Raw genomic sequence first — 13139 nt, forward strand, 5'->3', positions numbered from 1 at the left:
CAGGTTCCCACAAGGCCCAACTGGAAGCCACAAGGGAAAATCCACAAGAAAACTCAAAGCCAATGTCCCCTACGTGGTGATGTGTAAGTTGGCCTAGAACACAAGATCTGATGTAACTGTTGTTCAAAAGGCAGGAGGATCTTCCCCATGCTAGAAGAACAAGTTCTCCCCATTTCTCCCTATAGTGGGGAAAGCTTGGTTGTAGAGCATCCACTCTACATGCAGAAGGTCCCAGGTTCAATCCCTAGCATCTCTAGGTAGAGCTGGGAATGTCCCCTGCCTGAAACCCTGGGAGAAGGGCCATTTCTGCCAGTCAGCACTGACTCTACTGGGGCAGATGGACCAAAGGGTCTGACTTGGCGGAAGGCAGCTTCCTATATTCAGAAGAAGAAACAATAGACAAACTAATACCTGCTTTAGTCGGGCTGGAGAACCCAAAGCCTTGAGATGCCACGCTCCCTCCACCAGAGCTGAATGTGCCCATCGGCTTCTGCTCGCCAAAGGAGGCGGTGGTGCCAAATCCAAAGGTCTTGGCACCGCTGTTTCCAAAAAGGCTTGACGTATCTGGGGCAGGGAGAAACGAGAGTCTTTTCTTACATACCAGAAAAAGGCCCACCTCCCCCAAAAAGTGCCCAAAGCCCAATGGGGGGGGGGGAGAGACACAATGAGGATCAGGGGTTTAAGATGGCACATGTCACCGCTTGCCTATGGTGAGAAAGAATCGGCAACAGATGAACAGCATCTTTTCTGGAAATGGAAAGACTTTCCCCCCCTTTTTCATTGAACTTCAGGACCATTAGACTTATTATCTGAACTGCTACTGCTGCTATACCACATGCACACATATACACTCCCTGAGAAGATTGTATGGGATTCTCTTCCGGGTCAAATAGGCTAGACACACTGGGTTGTTTTTCCTCCCCTCTGCACTATTTGGCTTTCTGGGCTCCCTCAAGCCATCTGCTTTTCAGAAGAGGTTGACCATCTGAACCAGCAACAACCAGTCTTGAATCAAAGAAGTGATGTCTGCAGGGGGGGGGGGGCTTTGTATCAAACTGCCCATCTTAAAATGTGAATACTGAGCGTCATGACACCACAGAAAAGGGAGGGGTGACTCCTCTATGAAGAGCAGAAGAAAAGATTTTAAATGACAACCATCTACTGATAGCCATCAATGTAAAATTTACCACCTTATCATGCTAGGAATCAAAGTCACATGTAATAAGCAGCAAAATATTATAACAGAGAAATACAGTAAGCCTGCAACTTACATGGGGGTTATGTTCTGGGGATCATCAGTTAAGGGCTGATGGGAGTTGGAGCCCCATAGGCTTCCAGCCTGTTGGGTTAAGGCTGTAACCCAAACCACTTTTCCACCAGGTTGGGGTTTCTGCTGGTCTCTTCTCATTCTGCCTGCCAAAAGTGTGGACAGGCAGGAAGTAGGCTGGATACTGGAACCCCTGCCAGCAGCTGTCTACAGGAAGCCCTGAAGCAGAGGGTTTTGGGAGCAGCCCCACTGCTATCACTAGAAGGCCCAATTGGGCCTGTCTCCCTGATGGGTTGAGCAAAAGGGCTACAGATGCAGCCCCCCCCCATTATGGATTCAGGACACCAATGCTACCTGTCCCTGCATTTTCAGCAAATGCAGTGAGACAGATGCATTATAATGTGCACAAAGAGAGAGTATAAAGCCTTTCTTCTCAAAGTGCCTCTACATCCATGTCTAGTTACGGCTCACAGAAGTGAAAGCCTCACTGATCTTCAGAATCAGAATCATCTTGCAAACCTCAGGGCCCAGGAAAGTTCAAAGGAGTTCTAGTGTTGTGAGTGTGTGGAAACTTCTCTTTACCACTCAGGGATAAGGCACATGTGTATGTTCCTAGACCTCTTTGTCCTTAAGATTTAGGGGATTGGGCTCAAGACTGCAGCTTCTTTCTAAACCCAGCCCCCTTTATTGTGTGTTTGTGTGTATGTGTAAGGTTGTGTGTGTGTGTGTGTGTGTGTGTGTGTGTGTGTGGATTATTCACTACATTAATTTGGATTAGAAAACTTATCAGAGTGACACTATTATTATTATTATTATGTAAGAATATTAACAAACCATCAACTCGTAAGAAAAATATATTGGTGGTGTAAAAAATAATTACATTATACAATCAGGAGCGCTGACTTGCCCCCCGCATTGAGGGGGCATGGCGGTGCATGACATCATACGCCCCTTTGCACAACCTGCCCCTGCCCGCCTGGCAGCAGCACGGTATAACATACGCAGAGGGTGATTTCCCCTCTCCACACGTCCCAGCCCCACCTAGCACATGAGTGCTCTCCCGGTGGCGGCGGGTGGCAGGGAATGGCGGCCTGCTCAACACTGGCGGGGCCCAACCCCCTGCGCACAAATACTGAGGAGAATAAAGCCCTTTCCACCCCCTATAGTTGGCTGATCATAATGCAGAAAAGAATGACTGCTGCTGAATCAAATTAATGTCCTAAAAGTGCTCAGTGGCAGAAAAGCATTTTCAGCAGGTGACAAAATGTCAAAACTGTAGGTACTCATCTCATTTCAATTGGAAAAAGGTTCCAAAATACTGACACCACTACATTAAAAAGCCTTAGTATGCATTGGAGCTAAATCAGGGAGGGGAATTTTTTTCAGACCAAGGGCTACTTTCCCTTCTGGACAACCTCCCTGGGGCCACATGGCAGGGCCAGTGGCAAGTGTGGGTGGAGCAACTAACGGCAATTCTGCCTTTGTACAGTAGGCTAGTTTCTACACATCTTCACATACACACACTCCTTTCTGTCCTCCATCAGGCAAGCAAGAGGCGTGATCAGAGTTCAAGGACACATTGCAGCCAGGCAAACACACTCAAGGAGGGTGTGAAGTAGGGTTGGGTTGGGGTGGGGACTTGGGAGAGTTAAGAGTGCTGAGGGTTGTTAAGTGACCCTTCTTTCCCTCCTGGAGTGGTTTTTACAATCAATCTTTCTTCCCAGGGAACTCTGGGAACTGTAGCTCTGTGAGGTGGGACAGCAGTCTCCTAACAACTCTGACCACCCTGAACAAACTACAGTTCCCAGAATTATTTGGGGGAAGCCATGACTGTTCAAAGTGGGACCATAGTGCTTTAAGTGTATGGTGAGAATGGGGCCTTTGGCAAAGACAGAAATGGAAACACAACTTAACACAAAAGTTAAAACACTTCTAAAAGGCCTGACAGGACCTATCTCACTTCCAGCAGGAGAGGGGCCCAGAGAAGGGCCTCCGGTGCAGAAATTCAATGCAAAAGCAGGTTTATGTGTGAAGAGACACCTAAGTGGTACATGGGTCCTAAGCTGCTTATAGGGACACTGAACTGAGCCCATGTGAACCAAGATTTGAAATCACAAACCCAGGAGCTCTGTAACTAATGGTTGACCGCCAAGCAGACTTGATCTCCCCACCACTGTCACTTCCAAAATCCATTCCCATCCCCACCCTGGGCTTTGTTGATCCTGTGAAAGCCAAAAGATTCTGGTTGGCCTAGAAAAGGGGTCAGCAAAATTCTTCAGCAGGGGGCCAGTCCACTGTCCCTCAGACCTTGTGGGGGGCCAGACTATATTGGGGGTAAAATGATGCAAGAGCACCACGAGCCCCAGTGGCTGCTTACCTGTGTCTTGCAAGCGGCAGGGGCTGGTGGCGGCAAAGGGACGATGAGCAGCGTGTGAAAGGGCTCCGAAGAGGGGCTGCTTAAAATGGCAGCCACTCAAGTGCTACTGCTGCTGGCACCAACAAAGCCCAGCCCCCTTCTTTCTCTAGGCAGGGCAGGGAGAAGCCAGGAGGAGGGAGGGAGGGACGAGGCGCTGCTGCCGCCATGCGAGGGAAAGGGAGGGAGAGGAAAAGAACGCGCGCTGGCGATCTATGAGGTGATTCCTGGATCGTCCGCGGGCCGGATCCAGAAGGCAACTGGGCCTGATCCGGCCTGTGGACCTTAGTTTGCCAACCCATGGCCTAGAAATTAGGTCCCTGGTCCACACCAGTTGATCACTTGCTTCCTTGCTTCCACTGTCAATGCAAACAGATTCAATTCATAAAGTGCTCCACTGAGGGGGAAGTTCTACACGGCATAGGTCATTCACATAAGGTGATGCAGGTCTTCCAGCATTGGGGGGCGGGGAGAACACCCTGAGTGAATCAGCCAGTTCTGAAGAACAAAGATGGAGTGGCTATGACAATGAACACGCAAGACTTGGCAATACTTACTCTGGGTGGCCGAGGAACCAAATCCCCCACCGGTGGCGCTGAAAGGGTTCTTATTTGCTGCCTCATGGCTTGGCTTTCCTCCTAGGCCACTGAAGAAACCACCACCTCTCCCGCTGCTACTTCCAGACCCAAAGAGACCCCCGCCAGAAGAAGTCTGCTGTAAGGAGGAACAAAAAGTGGGGGAGAACTGTTTTCACTGGCTCGCAGGTACACAGGGGCCAGATTCCATGAGGACTAGAAGCATTCCTCAAGCACCCCTGCAGACTTGGGCTAGGATCCAAAAAGTGTTAGTGGGCTTGCAAATTCTCCGACTCTATATTTTAGATACAGTGGTACCTCTAGTTGCAAAAATGATCCATCCTGGGGTGCCATTTGCACCCCGAAAAGTCTGCAACTAGAGTGGTGCTTCTGCACAAGCGCGGAGCATGATAGAGTACTTCTGCGCATGTGCAAAGCACGCAGAACACTTCTGCACGTGTGGCGAAATCTGGAAGTTCCAGGTATGCCACGTTCACAACCCGAAAATCTGCAACATGAAGCAAACGCAACTAGAGGTATGACTGTACTTATATACCGCTTTTACATACAACAAATTTGGCGAAATGTATATAGCATGATTTTCAAAAGTTATTTGTTAAAGTAGACTACAATTAAAGGAAAAGAAAGTCACAATTATTATTTTTTAAATCCCAACAGCAACAGAAGAAGATAAAACACACACCTATGCATGCATGCACATAAAAACATCCCTGAAAAGTTTTGACATCTTATTTAAAAGGGTCAATCTCTAGGACTGACTGTCCTGAAGCTGGAAACAGATTCCAGGGTTTAGGTACCACCACCAAAGAGTTACTGCTTGGCATTATCTGCTAACCTGACAGATGAATGGGACGGGACAGCCATGAGTTTAGAAAGCAAGTATTAAGTAGACAATGTGTTCAACTTCATCTGTACCTCTGGGGAACTGTGGTGGGCTATAGACATCTGAATACTCGCAAGCTGCGAAGGACAATGTATTTCCTTCTGTCTTCTAGGCTCTTCCTCCCCCTACTCTGCTAAGCACACAGGAGCCATCTTTTCTAGGGGAAAGAATCTGAATCCTGTGTGATTAGCAAAGTGGGCGAGGTGGGGAGGGAGGCAAGATAGGAGCCAGCCAATCAGTTCCTGCAAGATGGGAGATTGGATTTTGGGGAACAGATTTAAGATGATAAGGAAAGCCTGCTGGATCAGGCCAGCGGCCCATCTGGTACAGTATCCTGTTCTCAGAGTGGCCACCCAGTTGCCCCAATGGGAAACCCACAAGCAGGATCGAAGCAAAAGGAGCAACTTTCTCCTTCCTGGGGTTCCCAAAAACTGGTGTTCAGCAACAGCACTGCTTCAAACAGTGAAGGCAAAGCACAGACATTTTTTCATGGTCAGGTGAGCTAGGATATAAAAGCTCATGTGGTCTTTAAGGTATCCTCAACTCATATTGCTCTGCACTGTATGAAGCACTTCCTTGCATGTCCCTGAATCGACCACAATGCAAATCTACGGCAGGATGAACCAAGGTAGTGCCCTCCATAATGTTGTTGGATTCCAGCTTCCAGCAGCCCTGGCCAGGAATGATGGGAGGCAGGAGACGAGCAGCATCCAGAGGGCAACACAACGGCTACTTCTGATCTACGGTCTTGGAATATATAAACCCCTAAGAGGGATTCCCCTGCTCTTCCCACCAGAACCAAGGACAGGGGTTTTTTTGCCCATGAAGAAGCGTGACGATAAGTTTAGGAAAGATTACCTGGCCAAAGAGGTTCCCACTGGTGTTGGTCGCTTGCCCAAACACAGGGCCTGGGCTGCTGGAGCCAAACGCTGGACATGGGAGAAAAAGAAAGAAAAGAGGGCAGGGAGAAAAAGTCAGCATTTAGACACAAGACAAATGAGGACTGCTGGACTAGAACCAAAGATATGAGTTTGAGGGGAGGGGTCAGTCTGGATGATGCCAGGAGTCCCTTCCAAGTATTGGGATCCTGTGTCTGGGGTAGAATGCATGAGAGCAAGCTTGCCAAGCCAGTCCCTTTGTCAAGGCTAAGGGTTGCCAAAGTGGGAAGATGTTATCACTGGATCAAGTTCATCAATTTTGTTGAATTAACCTAAATATATTTAATTGTCTTTTGAATAACTCTGCCATTGATTAACACAGTGTTTTGAATTGCACTGTGTTGTCATTGCCCTTGGTGAATCATGCAAATTCTGAATAATGCTTTTTATAGGGTAGGGAGCACTGGGGATGAGTTTATGGAGCCAAGGGGGGAGTGGCCTGAAAGACTTTGGGAACCACTGGATTGTGCTAGCTGAGGCTGATGGGAGTTGTAGTCCAAAAAGCCAGGTTAACTGGGAGATACAACCCAAAGTGTCTAGAGGAGAACAAGTCAGTGAAGGAGACCATAGAATATAGACTTGCATGTGCGGAATGAGGAGGCCTTGCTAGAAATGCCACTGCCATGTCAAGTTTGTAGGAGGTGCGCTGATGTGCGGCAGGCTATGGAACATCCCCCCTTATGAGTTGAGTGTGGCCCCCTCCTTGTATAATTTTTCACAAAAATGTACCTCTTTGCCCAGGTCTTTTGAGAGGAAGTGGGGAGGAGAGAGGACTGTGCCATAGCTCAGTAGGGTTGCACACCTGCTTTGCATGCAGAAGGCCCAAGGTTCAATCCCCAGCCGTATCTCTGGGAAGGGCTGGGAAAGACTCCCTTGCCTGAGATGTGGGAGAGCTGTTGCCAGCCCATGTGGACACCACTGATCACCTGATCAGTATATGGAAGCTTCCTACATTTAGTGATGTCATCTGACCTTCATTGCTATGCAAAATGGTTTTAATTGTGGGCTTAGTGATAAGTACAGCATGGCCTCAACATATTACATTAAGCCGGGATAGGCAACGTGGTGCCCCCTATACATGAATGAGCTTCAACTCCCATCACCTCTCTTTTTCTCCAAAAAAAGCAAAAATATTGAGCAATGCTGAGGTTCTAAAATCTTGAAGGAATTAAAAAGGCCTGGATTTCCATTAAATACATCTCAAAATGGCAGCAACTGCTAAATGAGTCCCAGCTGAGGACTCAGATTTCCTTTGTGCAAGAAGGATCTGGAGCTGTGTTAATCACCTGTTCCCATGAAAAGATAATGAAGTGTTTGTATTAAAAAGAATTCCCCTGCTCACTTCAAAATGCATACCCTGCCATCAAAACTAAGGCACTTTCCTGTAATTAAGGCCCCTTTCCTGTAGGCAGGGCTCACTTATGCCTTTTAAAATATTTTGTCCTGGTAATTAGCAGGGCGGGGAGGGGGAGCGTGTTCTTTCTTAAATGTGCATCTTGTATATTGAAACCTAATTAGTTTTCCACCTTTGGGCACTGTGATCCACGGGGAGAGCTCCCTTCGCCCCACCCCTCTGGGGAGTGGAATGTCTTGATGGATCATGCCCTGGGCTTCCCCCATCACCTTTCCTGTACATTACAGGGGCCTCCAGGCAGGAACTGCATTTCCAATTCTTTCAGTAAGAAAACTAAAAATGTCCCGGATCACTGATACTTCTTCTGAAAACTTGAGGTTTTTAAAGTCACCTTTAAAATTTTGTGGGATACCATTTAAGGTGCCACAGGGCACCTCATGGGAACACAGGAAGAACACCAGAAGCTGTCTTATTTGGAGTCAGATCACTGGTCTTTCAAGCTCAGTATTGTCTACACTGACTGGCAGCGGCTCTCCGGGGTTTCAGGCAGGGTCTTTCTCAGCCAGCCCTGGAGATGCTGCTGGGGAATGAACCTGGGACCTAGTCCGCATGTATCTGAATGAAGGGCTGAATTGAACAGAACCATAGGATGCTGTCTTATAACTGAGCCAGGGCACTGGGTTCAACCAGCTCAGTATTGTCCACACTGAGTCTCATTGTCTCTCCTGACCCAACATGGAGATTGTAGGTACTGAAGCTGAGACTTTCTGCATACAAGGCAGTCTCTCTGCCACTGAGCTATGGCTCTTTCCTCTCCCGCTTAACCCATTATTACCCCTTGGTCCCTGCACATGCCTTCTTACCTGAAGCTTGACAGAAACTGAATCCAGCCGAGGATGTTGGGGTGGTGGCAGCGGCCGCACCCCCAAAGATGGATGCCCCCTGCCCGAAGCTGGAGCTCTGCCCAAAAGCAGGGGTGCTGCTTTGGCCAAAGAGGCTGGTGCCTGCAGTGGCCGCAGGCTGTCCAAAAGTGAAGGAGCTGGTGGTGCTTGTGCTGGATGGTGCCCCAAAGACGCTCCCACTGCTGGATGCAGGGGTGGTGGAAGAAGCCATCTGCCCAAATGCAGGAGCAGCCCCGAAGGCTGCCTGGTTGAAGGTGAACCCACTTGATGTGCTGGCTGGCTGGCCGAAGGTGGGGGCTTGGCCAAAGGCTGGCTGAGCAAAGCCTGTGGAGGTGGTGGCACCACCAAAAGCTGATGTACTGAACCCAGGAGTTGCTGCCTGTGTGGTGATGGTGGAGGTGGATGGTGGCGGGGTGGCAGGGGGTTGGTTAAATGGAGAAGGCGGTGCTGCAGAGAGCTGGCCGAAGATGGGGGGCATGGAAGGGGTCACCAATGCCTCAACTGCAGGTTGGCTGAAGGCTGAGCCAGAAGAGCAGGTGGCGGGGGGCTGTGCAAATACAGAAGGGGCCGAGACATTGACTGTGAACGCAGAGGTGCCAGTGGCCGGGGCCTGGATGGACGCATTTGGGCTACAGGAAGGTGGAAGCGCTCTGGTCACTTCGGCAGGCTGAGAGGCCATGCTTGCTGAAGGCAAGGTTGCTGGAGTGTGCTGGTCCAGAGATGTTGCCACAGAAACCACCTCAGCCTTTGAATCAGCAGGAGAAGTGGCGGGAACGGCTTCTTTAGCAAGTGCTACTGTTCCCGCTGCTGCCGCAGCAAGACTGATTGCATCCACCTCTTCCAACGAAGGTGTGGCCAGAGCAGGAGGATCTCGAGGAGGTTCTGGAGTATGGACCTGGGGCTGGGGCAGCAGCTGCATTGCTCCAAGCTTGCTGGCATCACTCTGAGGCAGCTTCTCAGGGCCTGGGGAGGTTCTGGCATCTTCCTCTCCTTTACATGTTGGTGTGGTGCCCACAGCAGTTGGAGCTGAACTCAACAGACTTCCAAATGACAGAGTAGCGTTTGCCGCCGGTGCAGAAGAGGGTGTTTCCCCTGCAGCATTTGCTGGCTGAATCCCAAGTGCAAAAGTTGACTTGGCACCCCCTGCAGGCGCTCCAAAGAGAGCAGGAGACCCTGTGTTGACCAATTGGACATTGCTGAAGATGGTGCTGCCAGACGTTGATGTTAAGCTGGTTGTCATCACAGAGGCAGCCGCCTCTGTTGGTTTGCTGACCTGCAAAGAGCTTCCAAGAGTAAACCCAGAAGGTATTGTGCTCGCTTTTGCTTGCTGTCCTCCTGTGGCATTAACAGGTGGAGGCTGTTTGGTAGTGGCAGCCTTGGAATTCTCATCAGCTTGACCGACTCTTAACCCAGAGAAACTCCCAAGGGTCTCCCCAGCAGCAGTGCCCTGGAAGAGGTGATCTCCTTGTTTTAATGGAAGCCCTTCCAGTTTCCCAGAGGTTGAGAAAGGGACGGAGGCCACAGGGGCTGAGGTCACCTGGCTGTTTGCCAGGCTTGGATCTCCTGAGCCACTGCTTGTCATGGGGACTCCTGGAAGACTGGACGGTTTTGCGGACCCAAAAGTGAAGGAGCTCTCCAGAGGGGTTCCAAATTTCACGTTTCCGCCAAGGGGAAAGGCATCAGGCTGGCTCAGCTGTTTTGGAGGAGAAGGTATTGCTGCCAAGGCACAAGAGAAAGACACAAAGCAAATAAATTTCAAAGGTAAGGTTCACTGATCACTACCACCCAGCTCCAAAGCAGCATAAACCCTAGAATTCATATCTCAGAGGTAGATCATCTGTTTTGCCTGCAGAAGGTCCTAGGTTCAATCCCAATCAGCATCACCAGGCAGGGCTGTGAGAAACTCTGCCTCAATCACTGGAGAGTCACTGCCACTCAGTGCAGACAATACCATGCTAGGTGGACCCTAACAGCTCAACTCAATCAAAGGCCGCTTCCTATGTCGCTCTGCTTAGTTTGTTGAGTTGTGTGTTGTTTGGTTTAACCCCCAAAACCTTTCCCCCTTCCTCTTTCAGACCATCAGTTCCACAGTCTGTTACATAAACCACCCACCAACTTCTGTCAAACTGCAGCTATAGATCAAGTCAATCAGGTATTCCCAATCTCTTGAAACATTTTCTTCTGTTTACTCCTTTCCTACTGCATATATCCAGGGAGGTTTATGTTTAGTGGCAGAGCTTAGTGGTAGAGCATATTCTTTGCATGCAGAAGAGCCTAGGTTCAACATCCAGCATACCCAGTTAAGAAAAAGGCCATCAGGCAGCAGACTACAGGAAAGGGCCCTGAAAAGCTTCTTCTTCTCAAGAATTAACAAGACTGGATTGTATGAGGAATGATGGAAGCTTTGGCCCTCCAGATGCTGTTGAGCTTTATCATCCCTGACTGCTACGGACATGCTTGCTGGGCCTGATGGGACTTGTGGTTCAGCAACATCTGGAGGGCTAAAGGTTCCTTATCCCTGGATTAGAGAAGGAAGGAGTTGTTGCTGTACCAGCAGGACTAGAGAAGTTGTTGTTTTTTTTCCAGCCTGAGGGCCACGTCCTCTTCAAAATGCACACCCCATTTTAAAACAAAAACTCACTTTCTACTGGAGGGACAGATGTTGCAAGAGAGGTGAGGATTGCATCAAGGTTAGCTTCAGGTCTAGAAGACAAAGTAAAAACATTAATGTACAATATTTGGCCTTTTCAAAAAGGGAAGCAGAAGGTTTGTGGGGGGCGGGGAGGGAAGACGGTACACGTGTATACACTACATATTTGTTCCAGTTAAACATCATGGCTCTCACTAATGGGAAGTATAGTTTGGTAGGATGCCAAGAGTTTGCTACCTACCTGCACTATGCATTGTCTATTAACACTGTGTTGCTTTTTGGGTTTTTTTGTGGCTCTATATGCCACCCAAGTATGCGTCGGTGAGTGGCCAAACAGATCTAGTCATCATAATAATTTCTTAAAAAGAGAGTCCTGTTTAACAACTGTGCCACCTTTCTCTCCATTTATTTTCAGGTTTTCATTACACAGGCTTTTCCCTAAAAGCAATGAGATGATGAGCTATTCTACCTGAACTGCATGACAAGATGAAAGTGTTCGCTGAACGACCCCTCCATATATAAATTAAACATGTGCATGGTTACTTAATTTGCAGAACACATGCACAGTGCAGAATTTCAGCTTCTCCTAATTCACACATGGGGAGCCTGGGTTCCTAATCCCCCGTGACCCCTTCCCGTCTGAATCAGGCGTGAGAGAGGATTTTTGCTGAACTATAATTCCGATCATTCCTGGCTATTGGCCATGCTGGCTGCAAAGGCTGGTGGGAATTGTAGTTCAGCAACCGCAACCCTGATCTAAATGGTTGTTCCCCAGGTCTGATTATAATGTGATGGAATGAGAATTGCCTACCCCATGGCGACCTTCTCCATGTGACTGCTTATGCAACTGAAGCTTCCAGATGGCAAAAGGACGATTTAGTCACCTCCATGAGTATAGATTACAGGCTTTCCCTCCCAAGCCATAAAAGCTACGTTATGGCTAACTGGGCCACTGCATCTTTTCCAGCTTCCATGCTCTCATTCAGCCCCTCCACGGGTGCATTTCAGTTTCTGTGCCTGGATCTGCATGAATGCTTTTGATTTTATATTTTATTTTATATATCCAGTGCTGCAGGTTGCAGGGGAGGCTAGCCTGGGCAAAGGAGGCACTGCCCTACTGACTTCAGTCAGCCCCCACCTGTGTTCTGTTATGGTTGTTTATTGTTTGTAAGCCACTTCGGGATTCATTTGAATGGAAAGCGGCATAGAAATACAATAAATCAAATCAAATCAGTGTTGCCCCTTGCAGAACTCAGCTGGGAGGACTTAGCTGGCTCTGCCTGTCATTGGCTCTGCTGCCGCCTACTGTCGGGCTCCTGACCTCCCAAACCCACCAGTCTCAATGCACACCAGTGGCTACTGGCAGGTTGACCAAAACACTGAGACATGCAATTTCTGTCCTAGCAAAAGGACTATCATTAGGGCTAGTGGCATTATGGAGAAATCGGCTTACAAATATTGCCAAGAATTCTGGTGGTGGCTGGTAATGAGATAGAATGTTGTGTGTTTGTGGGATTTTTGTGTTCTTCTGAACCCTTGTCAACAAGAGGCAAGGGCAGCCAAACCAGAATAGAAGGCAGGTTGTTGTACCCTCCTCTACAACAGTTCACTTGAGCTTCATCTCCACCTCCCACGTAGTGCACATAGGCTGCAAACCTGGCCATGCCTATTCAGAAGCACTGGATTTCATTGGGCTTATTCCCAAGTGGGGTGAAGGCTCCGGTCTTGCACCCTATATTTGCTCCATGGAGCTCAAAGTGACAGCCATGACTGTCCTGTTTTAATCAAACAACAGTCCTGCAAGGTAGTACTGAAGGTTATTCCCCGGGTCCTCAATCTAACAGTCCAGGCATGTCCAACAGGTAAATCGTGATCTACCGGTAGATCACTGAATGTTTGTGGTAGATCACTGGTAGATCATTGGCTCCCCCCAAAAGAAGCTGAACAACCGTGGCTCCCCTTAAAAAAGCTCAACATTTAACCTCCTCCCTGAAAAAACTCAACAACTTTGACCTGAACCCCCCAAAAAGGAGGTAGATCACTGCCAGTTTTTAACTCTGTGAGTAGATTGCAGTCTCTTGGGAGTTGGCCACCCCTGTAATAGTCTAATGCAGCCAGATGCTCTCCAGCTGTTTT

At 48.7% G+C, this 13139-nt stretch overlaps 1 protein-coding gene across 15 annotated transcripts in view; it reads right to left on the bottom strand.

Annotated features, from left to right (window-relative positions):
- The window catches only part of NUP214 (nucleoporin 214), an 80729-nt gene that overhangs the window by 10275 nt on the left and 57315 nt on the right, over positions 1-13139 (bottom strand). For 6 of the 15 annotated variants that reach the window (XM_083596830.1, XM_083596839.1, XM_083596834.1 and 3 more), the window contains 5 exons: positions 10995-11056; positions 8315-10069; positions 6018-6088; positions 4238-4394; positions 412-564 (listed from right to left, as the gene is read on the bottom strand). In XM_083596830.1, coding sequence (XP_083452956.1) covers positions 412-564; positions 4238-4394; positions 6018-6088; positions 8315-10069; positions 10995-11056 — 2198 coding nt within the window. The remainder of the gene's footprint in view (positions 1-411; positions 565-4237; positions 4395-6017; positions 6089-8314; positions 10070-10994; positions 11057-13139) is intronic. The other 9 variants (XM_083596841.1, XM_083596836.1, XM_083596835.1 and 6 more) reach the window with 3 other exon arrangements.

Source organism: Podarcis filfolensis, assembly GCF_964270895.1.
Source record: "Podarcis filfolensis genome assembly, chromosome: Z".
NCBI lineage: Eukaryota > Metazoa > Chordata > Lepidosauria > Squamata > Lacertidae > Podarcis > Podarcis filfolensis.